General features: G+C 50.7%; 2 protein-coding genes across 2 annotated transcripts; one reads left to right on the top strand and one right to left on the bottom strand.

Moving 5' to 3' along the window:
• The first annotated feature begins 528 nt into the window (after positions 1-528).
• Positions 529-16873, top strand: HMCES (5-hydroxymethylcytosine binding, ES cell specific). The gene is made up of 7 exons (XM_027098481.1): positions 529-608; positions 1027-1234; positions 7796-7939; positions 8725-8850; positions 11378-11559; positions 14549-14741; positions 16218-16873. The coding sequence occupies exons 2-7, from the start codon at positions 1052-1054 to the stop codon at positions 16449-16451; spliced, it is 1062 nt and encodes a 353-aa protein (XP_026954282.1). The 5' UTR covers positions 529-608; positions 1027-1051; the 3' UTR covers positions 16452-16873.
• An 8204-nt stretch (positions 16874-25077) lies between these two features.
• H1-10 (H1.10 linker histone) lies at positions 25078-26476 on the bottom strand. The gene has a single exon (XM_027098474.1). The coding sequence runs from the start codon at positions 26135-26137 to the stop codon at positions 25496-25498; it is 642 nt and encodes a 213-aa protein (XP_026954275.1). The 5' UTR covers positions 26138-26476; the 3' UTR covers positions 25078-25495.
• Between the last annotated feature and the right edge of the window lie 44 nt (positions 26477-26520).

The following is a 26520-nucleotide window of genomic DNA, read 5'->3' as shown; positions in this document are numbered from 1 at the left end:
AGCCTAGTTTTAAAAAACATAGGCCTCAACCCTTAGAGATTCAGGTTTGGGGGTGGGGGAAAGGTGGGGCCTTGGAAAGTGTTCTGGTGCCCACCGAAGTTTCAGAGTGACTTGAGTGATCCATGGCAGTTTTCCTGATGGTTTTTCAATTTTTGCCCTAAACTATGGGCCGTTAGTAGGGCTGCGAAGTAAAGAAAATTTCCCGATTTCACCCCTACGAGAACCTGGTGCCCTGGAGTCGTGGTTCCCGCTGTACGGAGAAGGGGCTGTAGGCCTCCGGGTCGCATCTAGGGTCTCTGCCAGCCTGCACCCTCGGGACCCTTCCCAGCCCATTCCCGAGGTTCGCCCTGGGAGGGAGTTAACCCCGCAGGGGAACGGCCCACACGGAGGACGAGTCCCCGAGACAATCAGGGGCTCCTGCTCGGGCTCCTTCAGGAGAGTCAGGTTCCGCAGTCCCAACGCTCTGCAAGATGCGGGAGGGGAAGACGCCCCAGCGCTAGGCGGAACCGCCGGCCGCTGGGGGGCGGGGCCGGCCTGCTGGGGGCGGGGCCTGGTGCGGGGAGCGCGGTGGCGCGGAGAGCGACGCGGCCGCTGGGTCTGAGGTGGAGGTGAGGTGGGGAAAGGCGGACGGGCAGGCGGGCCTGAGGGGGAGGCGAAGTGGGACGGACGGGGGCTGAGCGGGGGTGAGCGGAGCCGAGGCGGGTTGGGAGGGCGGCGGGCCTGAGGGGGAAGTGAGACCGGACGGGCGGCGGGGGTGGGGGTGGGGCGCGGTCCTCAGGGTCAGCGGTCCCGGAGGGAGCGGGGAGGAGCTGGGGAGGCCGGGGCCGGCTAGGCAGGGGGAGCCCCCGGCTGAGAAGCTTCCTTTCCTCGCCCGGCCGGGCCGCGGGGCGGGAGGTGGCCCTGTGAGCCCGGCGCGCGGGCCTGGGGTGGGGGTAGGGTGGGGCGGAGCGGGGCGCGGAGGGAGACCCTGGGGGCAGAGGCCCGAGACCCGCGTGTGAGGCGCTCGAACCCCGTCCTCGCGTCCAGGGCCGCGGTGTTCGCAGCGCCGAAGATGTGCGGGCGGACGTCCTGCCACCTGTCCAAGGAGGTCCTCGCCCGGGCCTGCGCCTACCGGGACCGGAAGGGCCAGCGGCGGCTCCCAGAGTGGAGGGACCCGGACCGGTACTGCCCGTCGTACAACAAGAGCCCGCAGTCCAGCAGCCCGGTGCTCCTGTCCCGGCTGCACGTGGAGAAGGTGAGCGCTGACCTGCCCTGCGCCCGTCGCTGCGCCTGTGCTGAGGCCTCCGGGACGGGTCACTGTTCCTGGGGCCCCAGCTGAGTGCTGCTCTGCAAGAGGCGCGCCAGCCCTGGTGCCTGGCCGGTTCATATGCATTTGAAAACACTTTAAGGTAGCGTCTTTCACACCTCACTGATCATCAGGGACTTTTCAATATCTTTAAAAAAAAAAAAAAAAGGATTTCCGTGCCCCTTATGAGTCCATAAGCGAAGTCAGAATCTCTGGGCTTAGGGCAGGATTAAGACTAGCTAGTCTAAAAACACCTCTGACGTTTCTTGAACGTTTAAATTTCTAATCTTTCTGATTGCGTCTTCAGTCTTTTTATGTTTGTCTTTTACTGAAGGTAGGAACAGAGGCATTTGGTTTGGTGTTCTGAAGTTTAATTGCATTCTTTATCTTTGTGGAATCTACTTCTGTAGTGTTGGAGTGGCCGATAACTTATAATCATGTTTTGGTTCTTGGCTTTATCTCCTGAAAGGGAGGGAGTATGTGCCCGTATGCATGCATACCTGCAGTGTAATAAAAATGCTTCATTCCAGGACTTCCCTGGTGGCGCAGTGGTTGAGAGTCCGCCTGCCGATGCAGGGGACACGGGTTCGTGCCCCGGTCCGCGAAGATCCCACATGCCGCGGAGCGGCTAGGCCCGTGAGCCATGGCCGCTGAGCCTGCGCGTCCGGAGCCTGTGCTCGGCAACGGGAGAGGCCACAACAGTGAGAGGCCGGCATACAGCAAAAAAAAAAAAAAAAAAAAAAAAGCTTCATTCCAGAAATCAGTAGTTTTTCCATGTCTTAAATATGTTAAATATCTTTGATATGTTTTTTAAAATCCTGATTGTTTCCATCCTGGATTTTTATTCTATCTGATCCATAATGCTTAAGTCACTTGATACAATTGATTATACTACCCTGCTAAATACTCTTCAGAACTGTTGTGATAATATGGTAGTCAAAAAAGATTCATTTTTCCGTTGTGGGGATCAGATTATTTTGAAAAAAAAAATACCAGACGCCTTTGATCTTTTTGGTTGAATGAAGCCATTTACATGAAATAGTTTATTCTTGAGCCATTTTTAGTGGATGCATACTTGTTGAAACTAAAAGAACTTTTTTTAATGAGAGGCAAATCAAAGTAAAAACAATATCATGGGGAACCTTGACTGGAAAAGGAGAAAATAAAACGTTTCAGAGGGAGGAATGATTTGAAGAGAAAGAAGGATTAACTGTTTGAGGTTTCTTATTTTTTTAGCCTCGGTTCTCTTTGCACCACGTCATTAAAATTATAGAATGAATGTTACCTGGAAGAAAACTTTAACAGATGTAAAGACAGAAGTGTAGAAAGATTGTGAGTGGTCCTGGGTTACCCAGTCAGTGAGGGAAGAGCTGGTACCGAGGTCCAGTCCACTGTTCCCACTCCAGTGGATACTTCCTGGAACTAGGAACGGGGAAGGTGGAGCCCCTAAGCACAGCATAGCCCTCCTCTTCTGTCAGTGGCGTCAGTTTGCTGATGAAATGTTTTGACTCCACATCTCTAATAAATTTTATAAAGGTTGCTTGGGGTTTCCTAATTTTGATAAATATTTGAGGTGTCATTTATCTGAAAATGAAAATAGTAAATTGTAAAGTGAAAATAGAACTATTTCAGGTCACTAATGCGTATCATCAATGTCAGCGCATGTGTATAGATTGTAACATTTGCATTTGAAGCCACTGACTTGCAAATTACTTCCTCTTTCATTTATCTACCCCCAGTGCTACCAGCTGTTCAGGTTACAAGTCCAAGAGGGTAGAGGAAAAGATGACTAATACTGAGCAATATTTTCAGTATTTTGGCTTAGAAGCCGCTTTCTATTCCTTGCTCCCAGTATGGGGCAGCCCTGTATTTGGGTTTGGTTTACAGTTGTCCATTGAACACACTCAGGTTAAAGGTGATCAGTGGAATTTTTACGAGCATGATTTCTCAGCCTTGGCACTATGGACATTTTAAGTGGGATAATTGTTGTGGGAAGCTGACCTGTGAGTTGTAGAATGTTTAGCTGCGTCACTGGCCTCTACCCAGTAGATGCCAGTTTTCCCTAGGTCATCATAGCCAAAAATGTCTCCTGACATTGCCAAATACCCATTCGATATACCCACTGGATGCCAGTGGGCCAGCCCTCACCCCCGGGCTTGGTGAAGTGAAGGTGGTGGGGGCGGGCAGTGTCAGAATTGCCCCACGTCCAGAACCTCAGATTTAGAGCTTTGTCTTGTAAATTTCTGATGCAAGGTTGTTTAGTTGGCTGTGAGATAATGTTATCTCTTATTTTCATTTATGGTTTGTACTGGGGGCCCTTCTGCTTGGAAGGCACATTTGACACATTTGATTCCGGAAGGGAAAGAGGATTTACAAAAGTTCTGTGTTTTCACACATTCTTTCTCTTCCTTCATTCTCTACCCTACCATTTCTTCCAGGGCCACCTTTTCCTTAGTTATCCTGCGAGCTCATTTATTGGTTTTAAAGGCTGCTTCTGTCTTTAAGGAGAAGGAAACATATATGTATATATGTATATATACATACAATTGACCCTCATTCTTCGTAGATTCTGTTGGTAAATTTGCCTACTTGCCTACTTTGTAACCCCCAAAATAATACTCATGATGCTTTTGTAGCCATTCGTGGACATACAGAGTGGTGAAATATTCAAGTTACCCAAATACGTATTCCTAACTGAGATCAAGTAAGATGAAGTTCTACTTTCTTGTTTCACTTTTCATACTATAAACAAGTATCTTTTTTGAGATCTGTTTATTGCCATGTTTTTTGCATTTCTATGCTTTTTGTTGGTGATCTTAGTGTTTAAAATTGTCCCCAAGCATAGTGGTAAAGTGCAGGCTAGAATTCGTAAATGCAAGAAGGGCGTAATATGCCTTACAGAGAAAATACATGTGTTAGAGATGCTTCGTTCAGGCTTGAGTTACTGTGGCTGCTGGTCATGAATTCAACATTAATGAACCAACAATATATGTTAAATAAAGTTTAACATATAATAATAAATATTTTAAACAAAAACACACAGAAGACAAGGTTGTATATTGATCAGTTGATGAAGATGTTCTCACTATAGGTTCCTGGCAACCTAACGGTGTTTCCCCTAAGAGCTGCAGTTCAGTGTTCCCTACTTCAGTGTCATGGCAACTTTGTACAGCCTACCTGCCATGTATAACAAGAATGGTTCTGTGTTGTGTGTGTGTGTGTGTGTGTGTGTGTGTATGGCAAGGGGATTAACTAATACAGGCAAGGTTTTGAAAGAAGTGGGACAGGATCCTGTGAAGAGCACAGTGGAGGAATTAGCTTTAAACAAAAGGGAAGCCCGGGACTTTCTTGGTGATCCAGTGGTTAAGACTCCGCGATCCCAGTGCAAGGGTCCTGGGTTCGATCCCTGGTCAGGGAACTAGATCCCGCATGCCGCAACTAAAGATCCCACGTGCTGCAACTAAGACCCAGTACAGCCAAATAAATTTAAGAGAAAAAAAAGGGGAAGCCCTTCTAAGACACGACTACTGACGATTCCCCTCTTGGAATTCCATCCTTTCAACTTTTTTCATTCTGCTTTTATCTCTCTAGGAACTTTTTGTTGGACTGCACTTTTTCCTCATTTCTCCTTTTTGTTTTTGTACCCCCAGGTTTGATCCTGTGATTGATTTGCTCTCTAAGAAACTTTATCCTAATGGCTTTACCAGTCACCTTTGTATAGAAGATTTTGCTGTTTCTTTTTCATCATAACCTCAAAAAATATTAAACTACAATTAGTGTGCCTATTCCATGCCACACATCTAACCTCATAAGTAGCGGAGAAGGGACTTTTGAACCAGGGTCTTCTTACAAAGGCCATGTTCTTTCCTTTATACCAGAGGTTGGCAAACCGTGGTCCTCAGACCAAATTTGGCTCACTGCCTGTTTTTATAAATAAAGTTTTATTAGAATACAGCCATGCTCACTTGTTCTTTGGCTGCTTTCACACTACCAACGGTGGCAGAGTTGAGTTGCAGCAGAGACTGTGTGGACTCAGAAAGCCAAAAATATTTACTGTCTGGTCCATTACAGAAAAAGTTTGCTGACCCATTCTGTATACCATGCTGCCTCTCTCCTAAACTTTAATTCCACATGCTTGTTGGACATAGTAAACCTCTGTCTGTGGATTTTATTCTAGAACTAACTCAGAACAACCTTTATATTATGTTCACCAGTGAGGAATTAGGACAGGGCATTGCAGGTATGGTTTGTCTCTTCCCTGGAGTCTGGGGCCTCAGCTGAGAAGGCATTGGGGCTAGAATCATCTAGAGCAGGAGGCAGAAAACTAGGGCCCTCTGATTATTTTTGTAAATGAAATTTTATGGGACAGAGCAACATCCATTTATCTATTGTCTATGGCTGCTCTGTCCCTATAATAGCGTTTATAACAAAGACTGTCAAGTCTACAGTACTTAATATTTAGCCTTTTAGAGAAAAGTTTACCAACATCTGATCTAGAGGCATCTTCACTGTCTTATCTGGCAGTTGATGTTGGCTCTGAACTGGGGCTTCTGACCAAAGCCCCTACATGTGGCCTCTCCACAAAGCCTGGGCTTTTTTACCAAGGTAGCTGGATTTCTTATATGGCAGCTCAGGGCAGCAAAGGCAGTGTCGCAGCAAACAAGGAGGAAGCTGAAAAACCTTTTCTGACTTAGCCTTAGAAATCATGCAGTGTCACTTGTGCCACATTCTGTTCGATAGAAGCAGGTCACAGGCCCGTCCAGATTCAAGAAAAGGGCACATAGGTCCCCCACACAGCTCTTGATGGGAGAAGCGTCGAAGACTTCGGGACCATTTTTCCAAGCTGCCACAGACTTCCCACTGTTATCTGAAATTCAGTGTGTGATATTTCCCCACATCAAACCTCTTTTCGGACTTTTCTCTTTTGTTCAATAGCACCATCATTATTTCAGGCTTCTGGGCCTGAAACCTTAATCATCTCTGTTTTCTTTGTCCATTTGACACCACAATTTCTTTTTTTTTTTTCTTTCTATCTTTTGAATGTCTTTTATTCTCACTGCTGTCACCAGACCTACTGTACCACCCTAGTAGAACCTAAAATGCACTGTCTGCTCACTGGTGTCTTCCAGCTCAGTGTAGTACACCGTGAGAATAGTGTGTGTGTGTGTGTGCGCGCGCGCATTTTAATCTGTAGATTTCATCAAATTCTCAAGGGGCCAGTTACCCCAAAAGAGTTTAACAACCATGTGTTGAGGGTGAGGCCCGGAGACTACCCCCACATTTGGAGATGCGTTCGAAGGACTCAGCATATGACGTGGCTAAGGTTTATTACAGTGAAAGCATACACAATAGAATCAGCAAGGGAAAAGAAACAAGTAGAAATCTGGAGAAATTTATGCACAAGCTTCCTTATAGTCTCTCCTTCCTGTGAGGGGACACACCAAGCATGTTTTCTCTCCAGCAGTGAAAAATGTGGTAACTTTGTGCACTGTTTCTGCCCAGGGAAACCCATTAGAAACTTAAGCCCAAGGTTTTTGTTGGGGGCTGGTCATGTAGGCACTCTCTGCCTAGCAAGTACCAAAATGGTAGACTCCTAGAAGGAAAGCAGGTGCTCGGCATAAACCTCATTTTTTGCACAAAGTAGGCATAGTGTACCATCCTTATCAGTTAGGGGAAGGTGGAAACACAATCCACGTTCTCAGATCCTAACTGAGGGCCAGTCCTGTAAGCAGGCCTTCCTAAAAATAGCATCCTCAGGCTTGCTATAACTTGGCTGCACAAAACCACTTCCTGCACATTCTTGACACGGCCCCTAATTTCATATCTGGTCTCTCCTCCCATCTCTTCTCTGTCTGATTCCTGTACCTCTTGGGAGCCAATCCAAGATCCACCTCACCCTATTCCCTCCCCTTCTGCCCCTCCCAAGGAGCTGATAATACTTCTTCATTCCATCTCTCACAGAGCACTCTCCACTGAACTTTTTTGACACTCCTTGTACCACTTATATGGCCCTTAGCCTATAGTATCTTAGTACTTCATATTTTTAATGTCTGTGCGGCCTCACAAGTTATAGTGCAAGCCCTTTGAGGTTAAGCACCTTTCATGTGCCCCTGTACTACCCTATGTATCCCTTAATCATAGCATGTACCGTTTTACATGATGGTTACCTGTAACGTGTGCTTCTTGAGAGCTGGGGCCATGTGAAGTGCAGGGCCTAGTACTATGTCTCTCCTGCAGTAGGCACTAATTAAAAGTTTACAGAAATTAAACCTCTTTGTATCCCCCATCCTGCCCAAGCAGAACGTCATACATTCTGATAAATATGATTGCTAGAGAACTCAAATTACTCACATCATGATACATCATTAAAATTGTTTTCAAGTAGAATATTTCCCTATTAATAATCCTCTTTGTATTTTGAGACTCGTAGTAATGTAATGCATGTACTGAATTAGGTTTTCTAAATTTCATTATGATCTCCTCACTGGATCTTAACCTTTTTCGTGGCAGGGCGCAGACTCATCTGAGCGTGTCATTGCCCCCATGCGGTGGGGCTTGGTCCCATCTTGGTTTAAAGAAGCTGATCCTTCCAAGCTGCAGTTCAACACTAGCAACTGCCGTAGTGATACCATAATGGAGAAACGGTCCTTTAAGGTAGGTAGCTGGTCTAGGGGAAAGGCACATATTCGTTATTTTATCTAACAGAACTATTAGTGCCTTATATACCTGAGAAATAGTTCCAAAGTGTGTTCCCAGTTACTAATGTAGAGTGTTGTTCTGTTTATTACTGTGTGACAGAGCATGCCAAGACAACAGTTTATTATTTCTCATAATAAACCATGGGCTGCCTGGGCTCAACTAGACAGTTTTTACTCAACCAGAGGTTCTCATGTAGTTCTAATCAGATGACAGCTGCATGTCCCAGGTGGCTTCTTAACCCACATGTGTGACACCTCAGCTGGGCTGAGTAGAACAACTGGAGGCCTTTCCGTGTGCCTGCTGGGGGTGTCAGGGTGGTCAGGCATCTCGCATGGCATCTGGCTTACCCAGAGTTCACCATCCCAGAGAGCAGGGCACGAGCTGCAGGGCTTTGTGACCTTGCCTTGGAAATCATAACAGCTTCGCTTCTGCTGCGTTCTATTGGTCATACAGAGCCAGCCTGACATCACTGAGGGAGGGGACTACTTAGCATGTGAATATTGGTAGGCGTGGTTCTCTGTGGGGCCAGCTTTGGAGACTGGCTACCACAGTGCCTGTTTCCTGCTATGTACATTATTTAATCTTTTCAGCATCTGTGTAAGTGTGACTTTATACGTAAGAAATGTGACATACAGAGGAATTAACTGCTCTGAGGTCACACATTGGCAGACCTGAGATTTTTAAGTCTGTGAAATATGTTTCTGTCACTAAGACCATATCTTGCTCATGTTTTCCCTCAGGTGCCTCTGGGAAAGGGAAGGCGCTGTGTTGTTTTAGCAGATGGTTTCTATGAGTGGCAGCGATGTCAGGGGACAAACAAGACGCAGCCCTACTTCATCTACTTCCCCCAAATCAAAACAGAAAAGGTATCATCAGCAGTGTGTATCTGTGTCTATGTCTTTGTGTGTTTGGTATGTTCTCTGAGCTTCTTGGATTTTTGGTTTGATGTCTTTCCTGTTTTTTTGAAAATTCTCAGCCATTATCTATTCAACTATTTCTTCTGCCCCATTTTCTCTTCTCTTTCTGACATTCTAATTATATATGTGTTAGTTTGATATTGTCCCGTAGTTTTTGGATGTTCTTTTCTGTATATTTCATTCTTTTTTCTCTGTGTTTCAGTTTGAGTGATTATTGACCTGTTTTTAAGTTCAGTCTTATTTCACTGAAATTGCTTATCTGCCTGTTCATGCATGTTGTCTACCTTTTCTATAAGAGCTATTATATATATATACATAATACATAGCTAATATGTATATATAGTAATTACACTTAAATTCCTGTCTGATAGTTCAGCATTTGGGAAATGTAATCTCTTGAGTCTGGTCCTGTTGATTTGTATATATCTTGGCAGTTCATTTTTGGCTTTTTGTATGTCTTATAATTTTTTATTGATTGCCAGACATAGTAGATAGGACAGAGACTGAGATCAATAATATTTATGTTTGGAAATGGATATGTTTATTCTTTGTTGCTGTGCATGGGCTTTCTCTAGTTGTGGCGAGCGGGGGCTACTCTTCCTTGCGGTGCGTGGGCTTCTCATCGTGGTGGCTTCTCGTTGCGGAGCATGGGCTCTAGGCGCGTCGGCTTCAGTAATTGTGGCACGCGGGCTCAGTAGTTGTGGCTCAGTAGTTGTGGTGCACGGGCTTAGTTGGTCTGCTGTATGTGGGATCTTCCCAGACCAGGGATCGAACCCATGTTGCCTGCAGTGGCAGGCGGATTGTTAAACTGCGCCAGCAGGGAAGCCCCTGTTTATTCTTTTATTAGGCCATTAATGTCCGAGGTTGAGTTGATCTTGTCCGGAGCTGAACTGGGTTTGGTTTTGTTGTGCATCACAGGCTTTAAATATTTCTCTGCTGTCACCTTGTGTTCAGGGTAAGGGTTGGTTTTCCAGAGGGTTTTTCTCAATAGCCCTGCTCCCTGCAGCTCTTGTTACTTCCCTTTGAGCCTGTGCCTTCGAGGGGATCTCTCCATGCTCTTGCCCCTCCCCCAGAAGCAGACTGCTGTTGCTTGTCATCTGGTGTACAGGGAGGTGGAGAGAGCTCTCCGTGGCCTTGGTTCAGTCTCAGGCTGAAGCAGAACTGTGTCCCCGGCTCTCAGGCTCAGGCTTTCTCAGTGATCCTGCTTCTCCAGGGGCGTAGAGGGTTTTTTCTTTTGCCCTTTTCCAGCCTCAGGGGGTCTTTACCTGTATCTTAGGAGCGATAGGATTTATCACTTTTACCCTGGCCCCTTAAGCTTTTTGTTCCTTAGAGGAGAAGTGACCAGGTAAGGCTTCTCACCATCCCTGAGGCAAAAGAGCTCCCCGTGTCTAGCACACATTGGCAAAGAAGGTTTCTCCAGTCTCCTGCCCCCAGTCTCTCTCGTGAGCTCCTGTGGAGGGTGGTCTGCAAGCTGAGGCAAACTTCCCTGAAGTCTGCAGCCCCCAGGGGTTCTGTGCCCTCAGGCTAGCCCACACTCTGCATCGAGCAATTTGTTGATAATTTTATCTGAATTCTTACCTGCTGTTTGAAGGAGGCCTTGTTTTCCTTCTGTTACCACTGGGAAGCCAGGACTGGTGTCTCATCTCCTCTTGGATGACCCTGTCTTTCCATAAATTTCAGGCTAATTGGTTGCCCTGTGACCTCAGTTCCCTGATGAGTTTAAGTTACGGTTATTCAGATTCTCTACCTTTTTTTTTTTTTTTTTTTTTTTTTTTTGCGGTACGCGGGCCTCTCACTGTTGTGTCCTCTCCCGTTGTGGAGCACAGGCTCCGGACGCGCAGGCTCAGCGGCCATGGCTCACGGGCCCAGCCGCTCCGCGGCATGTGGGATCCTCCCAGACTGGGGCACGAACCCATGTCCCCTGCATCGGCAGGTGGACTCTCAACCACTGCGCCACCAGGGAAGCCCTCTACCTTTTTTTTTGTTAGGGTGGAGGTGACACTTTCCAGCTTTCTGTATTCTAGGCCTTGAACTGAATCTTAAATGGCAAGTAGGAGTTGGCATGATGAAAAAGGGAAGGAAAGACCTTTGGGGCAGAGGAAAGTTGCTTCTGCGAGATACAGGGGCATGAAATTGCATAAGAGCATCATCATTTAGAAATAGCTGGGCTTAATTCAAGTTAACATTGTAATTGAAAGCCGGAATCATGATCCAGGTCATGGAAGGCTGGAATATCCACTGAAGGTGTTAAACTGTATTGTGAAAGCGTTAAGGAGCCATAAATCTATTGCCTCAGTGAGTATCTGCCACCAAACCTCTTTCCTTCCGCGACGGTGGATCAAGAGGACCCATGCTAAAGGCACGGGCTGAATTCCTTCTAAAATGATTGCCGTGCTCTTGAGTCTGTACTAGTACCCAACCTGCAGAGGGGAGGGCGGCTGCTGAGTATCTAATCTACCATGGATTTTGCTTCCAGTCAGAGAGCATGGGTGCTGCAGACGGCCCTGAGGACTGGGAGAAAGTCTGGGACAACTGGAGGCCGCTGACGATGGCCGGGCTCTTTGACTGCTGGGAGCCCCCGGAGGGAGGAGACTGCCTGTATTCTTACACCATCATCACAGTGGATTCCTGCAAAGGCTTGAATGACATCCACCACCGGCAAGTCACACTTCTCATGCCTGGGTCCAAAAGGATTCAGGGCAGGGTTTGTCCTCTTTGCTTTTAGATAGGCAGCTTCTGTACGCACAGATTTAGAGAATAGGAAACTAAGACAGTTGCTTCACAAAATACAGTCAGTTTGGCTGTAACATGACATGCATTCCTAAAAATCACCACACTATGCAGAATTGCACTATGAGAACCATAGGACTTACGGGAAATGTGGGACTAAGGGGACTACACTTAAAAATTTTGTCAGTGACACAGTAAAACAAAAAGAAAATAGGAATCTAGTAAAAACAGTACTATCGTTCCATGCATTAAGTGGTTAAGAAGTACATAGATACTACAATAAATATGGCATTTTACCTTAGAAAGACCTGAAACTGACTTGTGGAAGTGAGCGTCGGAAGAGTTGCAGCTTGTGTTGTTGTGCAGTGGTAGAAGGAAGACTCTGCAAAATTATCATCTTTTGCAGTCTTAAATCCTGGGGCATGTTCTTCTGCCTTTGAAACGTTGTTCCTTCGAGGTGTGCCTTTACGTATTTAATCAAAACTGAACATTTTGGTGCAATGTATGGCCTCCTCCAATTAACTTCAGTATCACTAGTGGAAATTCCTTAGCAGCATCTTCATCTGTGCTCATGTCTTCTCCCAACAGCTGAGAGCTCTGGAAATTGCAGCAGTGTTTGAGGCCACCAAAACAGCCATTACTAGCGCTAAGAGGAGCCACCTCTGTGGTGTTTTTGTGGTCTTTGTGTATAGAGAGGGCATTCTCTTTGTGAGAAAGCTTCCAGTTTTTTAGTTTTTTTACTGTTCGGCTTTCAGTCCATATACTAAATCTTGCCATTGCTTCTATTCCTTCAGACCTGGCTGGTATTGACTTTATAACACTTCTTGCAATTGTTCCAGCCGTGGATGTTCCTTTTCTCCCAGCCCTGTTACTGTTGTGGATCCTTTATGTCTGTTGCTCAGGAGATGTCACATGTTCTCTTCTTGCTTTCAAGACGCTTTATTATTATTTCACGCTTCTCATCAAGACTTACAAGTTTTCTGTTTGCATGCACTGCTTAGCGTGTTTGAGCCAGGAAGCTTAGACGTGTTTCAGATGTTGAACGAATAGTTTTTTTAATATAGAGAAAAGTTTACAAATGCAAAGTAAGAGCAGAGCACTTCGGAGGGTAATATGCAGTGAGCCAAGGTAGCCGTCAGTGTTTGAGATGTGTGCATTTTGTGTGCTCTTACAAGGCTCAGTTCAGCAGGGTGCAGTTTTCTGTGTTCACTTTGTGTTTCTCACAGACAAAACCGTATATAAGCAAAGGCAAAATTAGCATTATGTTCTAAAAAAATAATAGATCAATCACATTGGAACAGATTTTCATTTTAAAAACAAGCGTTATGGGACCTCGCTGGTGGTCCAGTGGCTAAGACTCTGTGCTCCCAATGCAGGGGGTCTGGGTTCGATACCTGGTCAGGGAACTAGGTCCCACATGCATGCCGCAACTAAGAGTTCACATGCTTCAGCGAAGATCCCGCACAAGGCAACAAAGATCCTGTGTGCTGCAACTAAGACACAACGCAGCCAAATAAATAAATATTTTAAAAGATATTTAATAAAGTAAAAAACGTTAGCAGAACTGAGTAGTGTAACATTTTCACAGTTTTTGCCAGATCTGAGTGTCCTCAGAAGTAATTTTATGATTTTTTGCTGAAAAGAATGCAGTGCTGCACAAACTGGATTCCCTGTTTTAGCCCCCTTGTCCTAAGCGTTCTGTCTGAAATGATGCTTTCATGGGATGTAATAGTTCTAGTTTTTGCTAATTCACCTTAAAATAAATTCCTATTTCATCTAATCTAAGATTTTGTACCACTATTTTATACATAGTTAAGAAAAATAAAGTGCTGCCAATTATTGCCAATTAAACTGTGATAGTGCAGAGATGCCATTCATCATAAAATGCATCTGGATTTAAAAGATCTTAAAATACCCTTTTTTTAAAATATTTATTGATTTATTTAAATTTATTTGGTTGCCCCAGGTCTTAGTTGTGGCAGGCGGGCTCCTTAGTTGCAGCTTGTGGGCTTCTTAGTTGTGGCAAACTCTCAGTTGCAGCATGTGTGTGAGATCTAGTTCCCTGATCAGGGATGGAACCTGTACCCCCTGCATTGGGAGCTTGGAGTCCCAACCACTGCACCACCAGGGAAGTCCCTTAAAATACTTTTTAAAAGTACATGTTTGGAGGAATTCCCTGGCGATCCAGTGGTTAGGACTCCGTGCTTCCACTGCTGAGGGCCTGGATTCGATCTCTGGTCGGGGAACTAAGAATCCCATAAGCCATGCAGTGCGGCCAAAAAAATAAAATAAAATAAAATGTTTGACTTGTTGAAGTAATAATAATTATTAAAATAGATGTTAACGCATTTATCTCCTATCTGTACCACCCACCAATGAAGTGTGTACATTCTTTGCATTGGCCTAGAACATAAAATTGGGGGCTAAACAAGGGATCTTTTCCTAACATCTGCTGGGTACCAGGAGTCATCTGAGGCAGGCTCTTTGCTTTTCTGAGCCATAGTTTCCTTTTGTTCACAATTATATAAATAGCTCTTTCTTAGATAAATCTTCCATGGGTGATAAGGCTGGAGAGTATTGTTGATAGACAAGTTTTCCAGGGTTTATTTTCCCTTTAAGTCTAGGCTGGAGTGTCGTAAAGGTCACCAGTTTGCTAGCGTGTACACTGGAGTGGATCCACTCATAGCACGGGGCACTGTCTTTGCCATCTGACTCTGTTAAGCTGGGTCTCCTGGTGTTGAGTTTTGTGCCCTGTGGGGGGGGCGGGGGGACACCGGGTAGCAACTGGCACGTGAGGCGCGGAGAGAGGGTGAGCTGCTGCTTGGGGCAGTTTGCGCTTCAACTGACCGGGCCTTTCTCCCCGCCCCACCCCACCCCACCCGCGGCTCCCAACCACTGTCTTCACCTCGCGGGCTAGGATGCCTGCCATATTAGATGGAGAGGAGGCAGTCTCTAAGTGGCTGGACTTTGGGGAGGTCTCAGCTCAAGAAGCTCTGAAGTTAATTCACCCCACAGAGAACATCACCTTCCATGCAGTCTCTTCCGTGGTGAACAACTCCCGAAACAACACTCCTGAGTGTCTGCTTCCTGTTGACTCGCTGGTCAAAAAGGTAGGGCCTATGACTATGATAGTCCTTTCTGAGCTTTCTGTCTTCTGTCAGTGTGACCTGTTAATTTTATGCCATGACCTTTCACAATCAGAGATTGAATACAAACCACCCCAAATTCACCTTCCTCGTGCACGGCAAGGTGGACCAGAGCAGTGACTCTCAAAGCTGGCTGCGACCCGGGAGTCCTCAGGAGACCTGTTTCAAAATGTAAATGCCAGCCTCTGTCTAGACCTACTGCTTCAGTATTCAGGGCTGGGCTTGGGCTTCTGTATCTTTAAGAAGCTGCCTTGGTGGGTCTGATAATAACCCAAGTTTGAGCATTCCTAATCTAGAGGGTGATTGTGAGAAGGACAAGGAGCCCTCGACCATAACTGTATCTCTCGCCAACCAGATGTGTGATTTATGTCTGTTTTCTGCACCTCTTTTCCCAGCTACAAGATGGAGGAATTCCAATCGTCGTTCTCCTTCAGGGGGATCTGAGAACATTCCTGCCGTGAACTTTAACTTCTTAGAATTGGCAGGGATCCAGATGATGTATTTTGAAGGGAAGGTGAACAGGCAAGAGGCCTCAGTGAGAAGGAAGTTCCAGAGTAGAAGCTGGCCCCTGCTGATACCCGGGGTGAAGATTTAGGAGTAGCAACTGTTTGTAGGTGGCATAGAGGGACCTGAAGTAAGACATGGATCTGAGTGTTCCAAAGTAGGCGTCTTAGGGTGCCTGAGAAGTGTGAAGGACAGTGATGGCTAGAACAGCTGCCCCCTTCCCCACTTTTCTAAGTTTATTAAGTTTTCATACTCACTGTCAGTGTCATCTTTTTTCTCTCAGTTCTGTCGAACTCCTGCACCCCTGACACTTTTTTTCATTACCCGTCTCTAAAAATGTCATTGTATGCATTCCTTTTGCACTAGACACTGCCCCATTTCTGCCATGGTCTTTCCTCCAGAAGAATTCAAAAAAAAAAAAAAAGAATTCACATTCTGGAGAGGTGGCATCGTGTGAACTCAGAAGCTTCAGTCTGGGGTTGGCGAAGGTGTAGAGAAAGCGGAGGGAGCGGGGCTGGTGGGGGGCTGTGCGGAGGGCGGTGCCGCGGGAGAGAGCTGTGCTCTGGCCCTCGGCTGACTCCCGCCCTGCGACTCTCCTCCCCACACCACACTGCCTGGTCCTGCTGAAGCACACACTTTTCCCTGACACTGCTTCATTGTCTGCCCGTGTTTGGAGTGCCCAGCAGCTCTCTTCTCTGGCTGGTCCCACACACCTCTGGGAAGCCTCCTCTGAGAGCTGCTCCCTACTCCTTGCAGCCCTTGGAACGCACTCTGCTCCTCTCGTCCCACTCCTGATTAGGGGCCCCATCTGGCCCTTGGTGACATTTTCCAAGCCTAGGTCAATACCTAATGCCTCTTCCCCTCTTTCTTCCCTTGGAGTTGGCCTGTTTCCACAAGCTTGAGCTGGTGGTTTGAGCTTTTCCTTCTTTCTTCTAGGAGCCCAAGGAAAGTGGCAGCAGCCAGAAGATGTTGCAATGGCTGGCCACAAAGTCGCCCAAAAAGGAAGACACCAAAGCACCCCAAAAGGCAGAGTCAGATGTGCCCCAGTGGTCCAGCCAGTTCTTGAAGAAGAGCCCGCTCTCCCACAGGAGAGGCGCTGACCTCCTGGAGCGATGGCTGAAGCGGGAGAAGGAGGAGGAGCCTGTGGCCAAGCGGCCTCACACCCAGTAGCGCAGGACTTACAGAGGCCAAGGCCAAGGCGTGCTGCACTGAATACCATGGTGATGACAGGTTGGGGGGGGGGGCTGTTCCTTGGAGGAGGTAGCACGGTGTTAACAGTTGTGGCTTCTTGGGGGAGGAGGTGTCCTGACTGTGACCGGGGAACCCCAGTGGGGTGGGTGGGCAGCCTGGGAAAAGGGAGAGGTACCACCATCAACTCATGATGGGGGGCGGGGGGGCCTTGTGCCCACAGCTGTCTCCTGGTGGCCCAGGGACCTTCCCTCAGAGTCTGACCCTGCTGGCGGTTCTCAGCGTGACCTGGTAGTGCTTAGCAGAGGCTGTTTTCTGTTTAGCCTTCGGGCTCTTTCAGTGCTTTGGAATTAAGTTCTTAAAACATTGTATTTTTTTCTGAATAAAGTGTTCGATAAACTGTTTACATTTCAGAAAATGCTGCTGGTGGGAGGAACTTGGGATCTCACTGTTTTCTCCTGGCATAGTCCTAGGGAATGGTTTTGTCACAATGTGGGGCACTGGGGTTTTTGTGGACAAAACTGCCTTTCTGGAAACAAAAAGACTTGGTGGGGCACTCTTCATTGAGTCTCTGTTCACTCTTAACACTTGGAAGTTGCCCGAATCTTTTAGCTTAAAACCAGCCAGAGTGCCTGCCAAATACGAGGGGTTGCAGAGGCCAAGACCCCTGCATGGGGAGTGCAGGATCTGGGTGCGAGCCCTGCCCAGATTCGCGGCCCCTGGGTGGAGCAGGGCACGGAGGGTGACACGGGTTTGGGGGCCATCCGCCCCAGCCTGGTCAGCGCCCCCGCGGTTTGTTCTGCAGGCTCGTCCCAGGCACCACTCTGTAATTAGATGTTTGGGTGGTTGTGACTGTACGCCTCCCCACCCAGATGACTGGGTCCGTGAAGGCACGGACCGCTTTCGGCCCACGTGAACAGGCGGCCTGCCAAGGCTCCTATAATGTAGCTGCGCACTAATGCGCGCGCAGCACTCCAGGCTTAACCGGATGCCACGCCTCGGGGGGCGAGGAGCGGGCCGCCCACGGTGGGGACGCCGAGGCCGAGGGGCCTTCCCAGGGATCCGGGGACAGCCTCCAGGAGGGCCGCGCCGGGCACGCCCCCTCCCCCCCACATCCGGGCGTCCGGGAGACGGAACCCGCCAAACGCGGCCCTGGCGGCGGGATGGATGTGGCGCCTCCGCGCGCAGGGTGACGCGCGCACGCCGCCGCCGGGCCTATGCAAATCAGGGATCGCAACCTCACCAATCAGAGCGGGGCGCCGGCGCTGTTCCTGCCAATGGGGGCGAGCGACGCCGGCGGGCGGGATCCCCGCCCCAGACCCTAGGCCTCCAAACTCTTCTTCCGGGGGGCGGCGGCGGCGACGGAGTGGCGGGTGGGGTTTGGAGAGCAACCTCGGCGCGAGGGGCGCGGGGCGCTTTCCCCGGGCCTGCAGTTTTGTCTGGGCTCTTTGGCACGGGGTTGTAGTAAGAGATCTTACAGATACCTTACTACCAGAATGTTGACTGTTAACGACTTTTGTCGTATTTGCTTCAAGTCTAATGAGCGACAAAAGTAAAATTCCCTTTGTTTCTCCTCGCTTTTCCCCACTCTTTTTCAGGGTTCAGTTTGGTGGGGTCGTTTACCAGGCAGAATAGAGTGTTCTCAGGAGCCTGTGTCCTTTTCATTCAGGTTTTTATACTTTGACATAAATGTGATGTTAAAAGCACATTCTAGTATCAAAACATTGTTTTGTGATATTCAGGTTTACATAAATGGTATCATCTTGGCCATTTCCTTCGGCAGTTTTCTCCCCCTATCTGAGTCATCAGCTTTACTAGGTATTGCCAAGTTGCTCTCCAAATTTTCACTAGTTTCAGGGGCATGTGATTACCGTTTTCCCACCTTTTGCCAATACTTACTCCTGCTTGTTAGAGCAGCATAGCATCCTGTCCTGCCCTGCTCTTCCTTTTTTTTTAATTATTCTTTTTTTTTTTATTTTTTATTTTTGGCTGCGCTGGGTCTCCTTTCATGGTGTGATCTAGTAGACCAGCACCCCAACTGTTCTCAGGGCAGGAGGTACAGCTCTTGAATGAGGCTGTCTGGCCTCTCAGCTGGGCTCCCAGCTGGCAGGCCCTCCTCACCCCACCCTACCTGCACGATGACCAGGCTTGCTCCAGGCCTTAGGGGACCCTTTCCTGCTCTGAAGGCTTAGAGCAGGCAGAGGGTCCCCTAGACTCCAGATTCTAGTAGATGGGTGTCTCCCCCGCTGCTGTCTGCGGTCCCTCTGGATCCGTCTCTTCCTGCAAAGCTTGTGTACCTGAAGCACAGTCCTGCTTTGTATAGAAGCAAGCAGAACAGACGCAGGCAAGGGAGGGGCTTGGCCCACAGCGCACAGCTTGGCATAGGTAAGTTGAGAGCAGATCTGAGGGGCTCCTGGCCTGGGAACGGTGTCTCAGTTTGCAGAGTTTAGACAAGACCTTGCTTGCTGCCAGGAGAGCCCAGAGGGTAGGTCGGTGGTGGGAACCAGAGAGGGTAATGCGTGGACTCAGACTCTCTACCTCTTCTTAGCCAGAATGAGGAGCAGTCCGCGATGGGAGGTGTGGAACCTCATTCCCTGGGGAAAGGAGCTTTGGCTCGGGCTGTATGGAAGGGTCCCTAGTACATACAAAACTGACCAAGTCCTTGGCTCTCTCTGAGACTTGGTTTGCCCGTCTCTGAATCAGGAGAGTAGGTGCTCACAGTTGAACTCCCAGGATCCCACAGCCACAGGCACTGGTTGTTGGAGACCGAGAACCTACCTCTTGTCACGGTGTCCCTCATGTGGTGATGGGTGAGGGTCCCCCTTGCGTCCCGGGGCTCCAGGGAAGAGAGGCACGCTGCAGGCTCCGCAGGCAACACTCCCAGCAGGCAGCGGAAGCTGAAGGACTGTTTGGAGGAGCTGGGGCTTCAATGAAAGGGGTTGGATAATCACACTGAATAACACAAAAAGTTTTATAGGGCAGCCAGGCTGGGGCAGGGCCCCAGTGCCACACTTTTTGCCCCTGATGGAGGCAGCCGGAAGAAAGCCAGGAGCTGGGAGAGGCAAGAGGAGGTGAGTGAGAATAGGGAAGCACATATGTGCAGGGTGCACTGTGCGAGGCTCTGGGGTCCTAGGAGCAGCCCTGTGGGAGGAGGTGGTCACCCTGGTGCAGGCCCTCAGCACGGGCAGCCTGGTCTCTGCTGTCACCACTGTGTGGCGTCCTTTGGCTCCGGCTCCATTAGGACACCACCATTCGAAGCTTCTTGTCTCGTGACGCAGCCAGAACAGCCCACACAGAAGATCCAGTTGAGTGATCGCAGAGGTGGGGACCGAAGGCCACATGGAGTCACACGTGATTTTGCTTGGGCCATACAGTGTTTATTTATTTTTAGTTGTGGTAAAATACACAGGACGTAAGATTTACCATCTCAACCATTTTTAAGTGTCCAGTTCAGTGGTATAAATACAATACATTCACATTATTGTGCAACCATCACCACCATCCATCCGCAGAACTCTCTTCATCTTGCAAAACTGACATTCTGAGCCCATTAAACACTAACTCTCCATCCCCCGCCAGCCCCTGGCACCCACCATCCTACATCCTGTCTCTGTGAAGCTGACTCCTCTAGGGACCTCATATAAGTGGGATCATACTTGTCCCTTTGTGACTGGCTTATTTCACTGAGCACGCTGTCTTCCAGGTTCATCCGTGTTGTCTCAAGCGTCAGAACTTCCTTTTAAGACTGAATAATATTCCATTGTGTGTAGAGACCACACTTTGTTCGTCCATCATCCATTGACAGACACCTGGGTTGCTTCCGCCTTTTGGCTGTTGTGAATAGCGTTGCTATGAACATGGGTGTGCGAATCTCTCTGAGTCACTGTTTTCAGTGCTTTCGGGTGTGTCCCCAGAGGTAAAATTGCTGGATCAATTCTACGTGTGATTGAGGAACCTCCATACCGTTTTCCAGCAGCTGCAACATCTTACATTCCCACCAACAGGGCACAAAGTTCCAGTTTCTCCACACCCTCACCAACACTTTTTTTTTTTAATGGTAGCCATCCTAATGGGTGTGAGGTGGAGTATTTCTTTTTTTAAGCCCACATTTTAAAAGTGGGAGGTTTCAGAAAAAGAAGTTTATAGTTTCCACATAAAATATTCTCAGGAGGGACTTCCATGGTGGCGCAGTGGTTAAGAATCCGCCTGCCAGTGCAGGGGACACAGGTTCAAGCCCTGGTCCGGGAAGATCCCACATGCTGCGGAGCAACTAAGCCCGTGCGCCACAACTACTGAGCCTGCGCTCCAGAGCCCTCGAGCCACCACTGCTGAGCCTGCATGCCTAGAGCCCGTGCTCTGCAACAAGAGAAGCCACCACAATGAGAAGCCCACGTACCGCAACAAAGAGTGGCCCTGCTCACCGCAACTAGAGAAAGCCCGTGTGCAGCAACAAAGACCCAACACAGCCAAAAGAAATAATTAAAAAAAAAATTCTCAGGAGGTGGCTCTGATGACTGAGCCCCGTGTGGGACCACTGCCGGCTGGGGCACCCTCCTGCCAGGCCTCCCTGGATGGCCCACGCCCCTCCTTGCCTCGGGAGGGGAAATCAGAAACTTTCAGGAGGTGCTCCTAATAGGTCTGAGAAGCTGGGAAGCTCTGTCCACATTCCGCTGCATTGCTGCCTGGAGACCATCAGCAGGACTGCGTGGTCACTGCCCCTCTTCAGGGGGGTCTGTGTCCTCCAGTTGGGCAGGCTGTCCTGCCCGGCCTGGGGCCTGTGCACCTCTGTGTCTGAGACCCTGGTGCAGTTCACACGCACCCATTCTGTAGTGGGGAACCATGATGGCTTTGTACTGTGTCAGTTTGGCTGCACTGCACTACCTCTCCCAGAGCGCCCTCGCTGCTAGGTTTCCCGGTAGGGTGGGCCACAGGCAGATTCTTGCCAGATTTGGAAGGAAGCAACCATTTTGGTTGGTGAGCTGCTGATTTACCTCCTTGCTGGGAAGTGGCACCTGGGCCTGCAATTACTCTACTTTCCCTGGACTCTGCTTCAGTTTTTCTGACTACTGGGCCAGGTGTGGACATGTTGAGCTCTGGATGAAAGGTCTCAGCTTCTGCAGGATACCCTCATTGCCAAGGTCAGAGGCAACATGGACATGGGTTTCAGTCCTGTGCTAAGTGCCAGGCCCTGCCCTGGCAGAGGACAGCTTTAGCTGGGTTGGTCCCCAGCAGTTGAATGGGTGGAGACCCCATCCTTTGGGTCGCTCAGGCTGCTCGACCTGGAAAGGGGCCTTTGCAGTGTGTGCAGAGCTGTCCGGGGCCCAGGGAGAAGTAGCACCCAGGAGTGCAGAGGGTAGACCCGAGATCCTGAGGAGGTTCACAGGGAGGCAGGGTCCCAGCCCTGTGAGAGGAAGGAAGCGGCTTCACAGGAGGAGAGAGCGCTACCCAAGGGGTGCAAGAGACCGAAACCTGAGACCATGGCCAGGGGTGGTGTGTTCAGACTGCCCTGGTCAGCAGGTGAGTAAGAGAAATCGTTTTTGGCTCTGTTTATAGGTGAGGGCACTGAGGCTTGGAGAAAACAGTCTTGTTTTTTCTCTTGTTTTTTTCTCTTCCAGAGAAAAGACCATGGTGGACCCAGGCTCAGAACCCTGACCTCATCCTCTGTGGGCCCCCCACCCAAGTCCCCTCCATCGGTGGGTGCGGGCGTGGGCTGTTGCTGTGCCCTATCTTACAGACAAGAAAACCACCTAGTCCTTTGTCTCCTTTGCTGCACAATGGATACCTCCTCCAGGGCCTCAGTGTCACGTGCCTTCAGTGTTCACCTGGAATTGAGGCCCCTTGAAGCCAAATCCAAGAGACACAGTAAGTAAATGAGCTCCCCCGCTCTGTGCAGGAGCTGAGTGTGGTGTCAGGGCAGAAAATACACCTTCAGCACCAGTAAGGTGAGTGTTGGAACACCTCCCTCGCTGGGCTGTCTTGAGGCTGAGGTCTCTGCCCTTCCTCAGAGTGCCTGGCACACGCCGAGTGTTCGTTCAACTTCAGGATGTGGGGCCCACCTACAGAGATGCAGCTCGGCCGAAGGGTCTGAGTGAGCAAGTTGGGAAGGTGGGGGACCTGTGGGTGGAGGACAGTGGGACCCTAGGAGAGTGGTTTTGAGGAAGAGCAATTTGAATAGATGACAAGGTCCAGGATATGGGCATGGGAGGATAAAGTGAGTTAAAGGAATGAGAGACCAGATTGCAAGGGACATAAACCCAATTTCAACTAGCTTATGTGAAAAACAAGTATCAGCTCACAGAATAGCCAGGTCTATGTAGCTTCAGGCATGGCTGGATCCAGACGCTGCATTAATGTTCTTAGTTCTTGGCTCCACCTTTATGTCTTGGCTCTTTTTTCAGGTGGGTTTTCCCTATGTGTTGACAAAGATGGACACTGGCAGCTCTGGCCCCAGTGTCCCTACCCTTAGTGATCCTGGGTGAGAGAGCACCTCTTTCTCACTAGTTCCAGGAAGTCTCAGGATTGACTCATTGAACTCACTGGGGTCAAGAACCAGTTTCTCCAATCATTGTGGCCAAGGAACAGACTAAACACCCAACAGCCAGGTCTTTGGTCACGCAACCATCCCTGGGACTGGTAGGGTCAGACCCCCAGAGCCATGTGGCCTGAGAGTAGGGGAGCGGTTTGTCTCCAGAAGAAAATTAAAGTGCTTTTTATTATCAGAAGAATGAGAGATGCTACCTGGAGAAGATAGGCCTTGGCGTGGACAAGCCAGAGGCTAAGACTTCAAAGAATGGAGGGGGGCGGTGGTGACAAGGGTGTGTGGGGCAGCATCAGGGCCAGAGGCTGCTGGAAGAGCCAGGTGGTGTGAGCAGTGAAGGGTGGATTTCAGTGGGAAATCTGGAAGGACAGTGTGGCATAAGGCCAACCTGAAGGGCATTTTGGGGCCTTGGAGCTCACGGGATGTCTTCAAAGGATAGAGAGTCAGTAGGGGTGGAGCTTTGGTCAGGGAGGACTCTGGGAAGGGGAGGTGGCTCAGTGTGAAGGGTTGGGCAGGAAGGAGCAGTGTCCACGTGCCCAGGTCCCTGCAGCCCTTCCAACCCTCTCTGAACCTCAGGGCAACCTAGGAGAGTGTCAGAAACCCAAGCCCCAGGCCCCAGCCTCAGATGCTGACTTGGACAACTAGGGTGAGCCCAGGTGGCGTCTGGGCTTGGGTTTCTGGTTTAGGGAAAGAGGGTGTGGAATGGGAGGGCTCCGTTTAGCTGGCCAGGAGCGCCATCCCCCAGAACCCTGGGGAGGCTGCGGCCTCTCACTGCTGCTAGCTGCTGGTGGCCTATTGCTTGGCTCTGCAGGCAGCTTGGGACCGGCCGAGGCTGGCACGGTGGCCCTGCAGCAGGGCACTGGGCACACTGCCCCAAAATCAAAACTGCAAAGTAGATGAAGCTGTTACTGATCAGTAAGTGGCCAGGACATGGGCTGACAAGGTGGGTGGAGTTCCCAAGAACTGAAAACAGCCTTTGCCCTAATGCCAGCCGGATCAGGGCCCCATCTGGCTCTCAAGTCTCTCTCTCCGAGCTTCTGCCTTGAGGGCAATGATGTGGCACCCCTGTGACTTCTGTCTCCCCACTTCTCCCACACTGGAAGCGTGGGCAGGGCAGGCACCTGTGCTGGTTTGGCCCGCTGCTGTGTGCCCTGGGCCCAGGCCAGGGCAATAACACATTGGCAGTTGGCCCTGCAGTTCCCTGCAGCAGGAAGCAGTGGGGAGAACCTGCAGCAGGGTGGAGAGAGACTTGAAGTGGGACTGGCTGGCCACTTGCTCAATGTGGGAAGGGTCTGCCCTGTTACCCAGCCTGTGTGCCAGAGGAGGGTAGTGGCTGCCAGGCCATGGTCAGGGTCACTTGCCAGCCAGGGCCTCTTCTCTAGGCGAGATCCCCTGCAGCTCTCTCACCTACTTGCTCAGCCTGATCTGTGCATATGCACTACCCTAGAATGCTGTCTGGCTTTCCACTGCTCCAGGGCTCTCCCCGTTTTGGAGGGTTGTCCCTTCATAGGAGCATCTGTCAGAATAGGCCTCAAGTCTAGTGCCCAACTAGAGGCACAACTATTCCATATGATGGACACGAAGGGTGGGAGGGTGTCCCAGGGTTGAGGGTCATTCCTGCCAATTTGTCTGTAACCCTGAGTCCCGTGTGCACTCCAGAGTAACTTACAAGCTCCAGGAGGGTCAGAGCCTTGCTCAGACCACACCTGTTAGTGGTGAGTGAACCAAAACCTGGCTCCACTGTCCCTGTCACAGTAACACGAAGTCTCACTGAATTCGCAGTAAGCTCTGTGCAGGCCCAGCGTGCGGTGACCTTGTGAGACGTGAAGGTCTCTAACCCGCAGACCCCGCAAAGCCCCCGCTCCCCCGCCCCCCAGGCGGTGGACACAACTGCCTATCTACCAAGGTAAACTCCGCACCTCCTTCGGGGACCAACCGGCCCCCTCTCATGCCGGGCTCCGAGCCTGCACCTCTAACGGATCCGGGATGCTGGGGACCCGCCCCCCACCCAGCCCAAGCCCCGAGGCGGCCACGCCCAACCCTACTCCACTCGGAAGAAAACAAGAGCGGTTCAAAGGTTTAAACAATTTATTGTGCCCAATTTATTGTGCCCCAAAAACGGCGACAAGAAAAAAGAGCGCCGCGCGGCCCCGCGCCCCGCGCGATTGCTCGGCGCGCGCCCGGAAACAGGCAGGGCGGGGGCGGGAAGGACTGAGCGGCCTCGCGTCCTCGCGCGCAGGCGCGGCGCGGCCTTCGGGGCCCGGTAACCAAGGCGACACCCGTTGCCAAGGGCGAGAGCCAATAGGAGCATCGCCAGGGCCGTTTCAAAAATTTAAAGCAAACAAAAAAACGCTCCCACGCGGGGGATGGGCAGGCCGGTGCGGGCCCGGGCCCCCTGAAGTCGGAGCGCGCACGGCGGCCCGGGCCGGTGCCCCGCGCAAAACCTACGTGCAGTCGGGGTGGAAAAGCGGGCGCCGGTACCCCGCGTTCACTTGCGGCCCTTGGGCACTTTGGGCACGCTGGGCTTGGCCGCCTTCTTCACCTTCTTGCCGCCCGCGGCTGCCGCCTTCTTGGCCTTGCTGCCTTTGTCCTTCTTGGAGGCGGCACCCTTCTTGTGCGAGCGCTTCTCGGGCTGCGGGCCCTTGGCGGGCTTCTTGTCCGCGCGCCGCGCAGGGGCCGCGCTCGGGGCCGCCTTCTTGGCCTTATGCGCAGCAGGCGCCGGGGCGGAAGCGGGCGCTGGGGCTCCGCGCCGCTCCCCGCCGCCCTCCAGCTTCTTGCGGTTGAGCTTGAAGGAACCGTTGGCGCCAGTGCCCTTCACCTGCAGCAGCGTATCGTTCTGCACCAGCGCCTTGATGGAATACTTGAGGTAGGTGCGCCCGTTTTGCTGGTCGAACCATGCCACCTTCTTGGCCTCCGCGTAGATCTTGGCCAGCGATGAGCCGTTGCGCTCGCCCAGTCGGCGGATGGTCTCCACCACCAGCTGGCTGTATTTTCCTGGTTGGTTCTTCTTCTTGCTATTCTTCCTTTTTTTGGACGGGGACAGCGAGGTCGAGCCGCCGGCCTTGGCCGCCTTCTTGGCCGCCCCCTCGGCGGTCGTTAGCGGCAGGGCCTCCTCCAGCTCCACAGACATGGTGGCGAGCGGGTTGGTGGCGGGCGGGGCGCGGAAGCCCGGGGGCCGCGCCGGGAAGAGAAAGGCGAGGGGCCGCGGGGGCGCCGGGGGGCTGGGGGCGCGCGGCGGCTCCAGGCGGGAGCGGCCGCGGCCGTGCCTGGGGCCGGGCGGCAGGGCTGGGGTGGGGGCCGGGCCGGCCGGAGCGGGGGTTCCGAGCCGGGGCCGGCGCGGGGTCGGCCGGAGCGCAGGAGTCCGACGCGAGGTAGCCGAAGCGAGGACCGTCTCGGAGCGGGTTTAGTCGGCCTCGCGAGCGTCGCCGCCTCCGCCAGAGCTCGTTGGGCGTGCGCGCTGGGCTCTGGCGAGGAGGGCGCCCCGCTCTGCTTTTATGGCTCTACGGCGGACCA

This window comes from Aethalodelphis obliquidens, unplaced genomic scaffold (assembly GCF_003676395.1).
Source record: "Aethalodelphis obliquidens isolate GAN/ISIS:26980383/991018 unplaced genomic scaffold, ASM367639v1 scaffold123, whole genome shotgun sequence".
NCBI lineage: Eukaryota > Metazoa > Chordata > Mammalia > Artiodactyla > Delphinidae > Aethalodelphis > Aethalodelphis obliquidens.
The sequence above is the reverse complement of the archived record's forward strand: the minus strand, read 5'-3'. Positions and strand labels throughout refer to the sequence as shown.

Excerpts from the sequence above, each read along its gene's own strand:
- HMCES (XM_027098481.1), top strand. The coding sequence starts at position 1,052 with ATGTGCGGGCGGACGTCCTGCCACCTGTCCAAGGAGGTCCTCGCCCGG. Across the intron at positions 7,940-8,724 it reads TGGAGAAACGGTCCTTTAAG|GTGCCTCTGGGAAAGGGAAG; the intron begins GTAGGTAGCTGG and ends GTTTTCCCTCAG. Across the intron at positions 11,560-14,548 it reads TTGAATGACATCCACCACCG|GATGCCTGCCATATTAGATG; the intron begins GCAAGTCACACT and ends CTCGCGGGCTAG.
- H1-10 (XM_027098474.1), bottom strand. The coding sequence starts at position 26,137 with ATGTCTGTGGAGCTGGAGGAGGCCCTGCCGCTAACGACCGCCGAGGGG.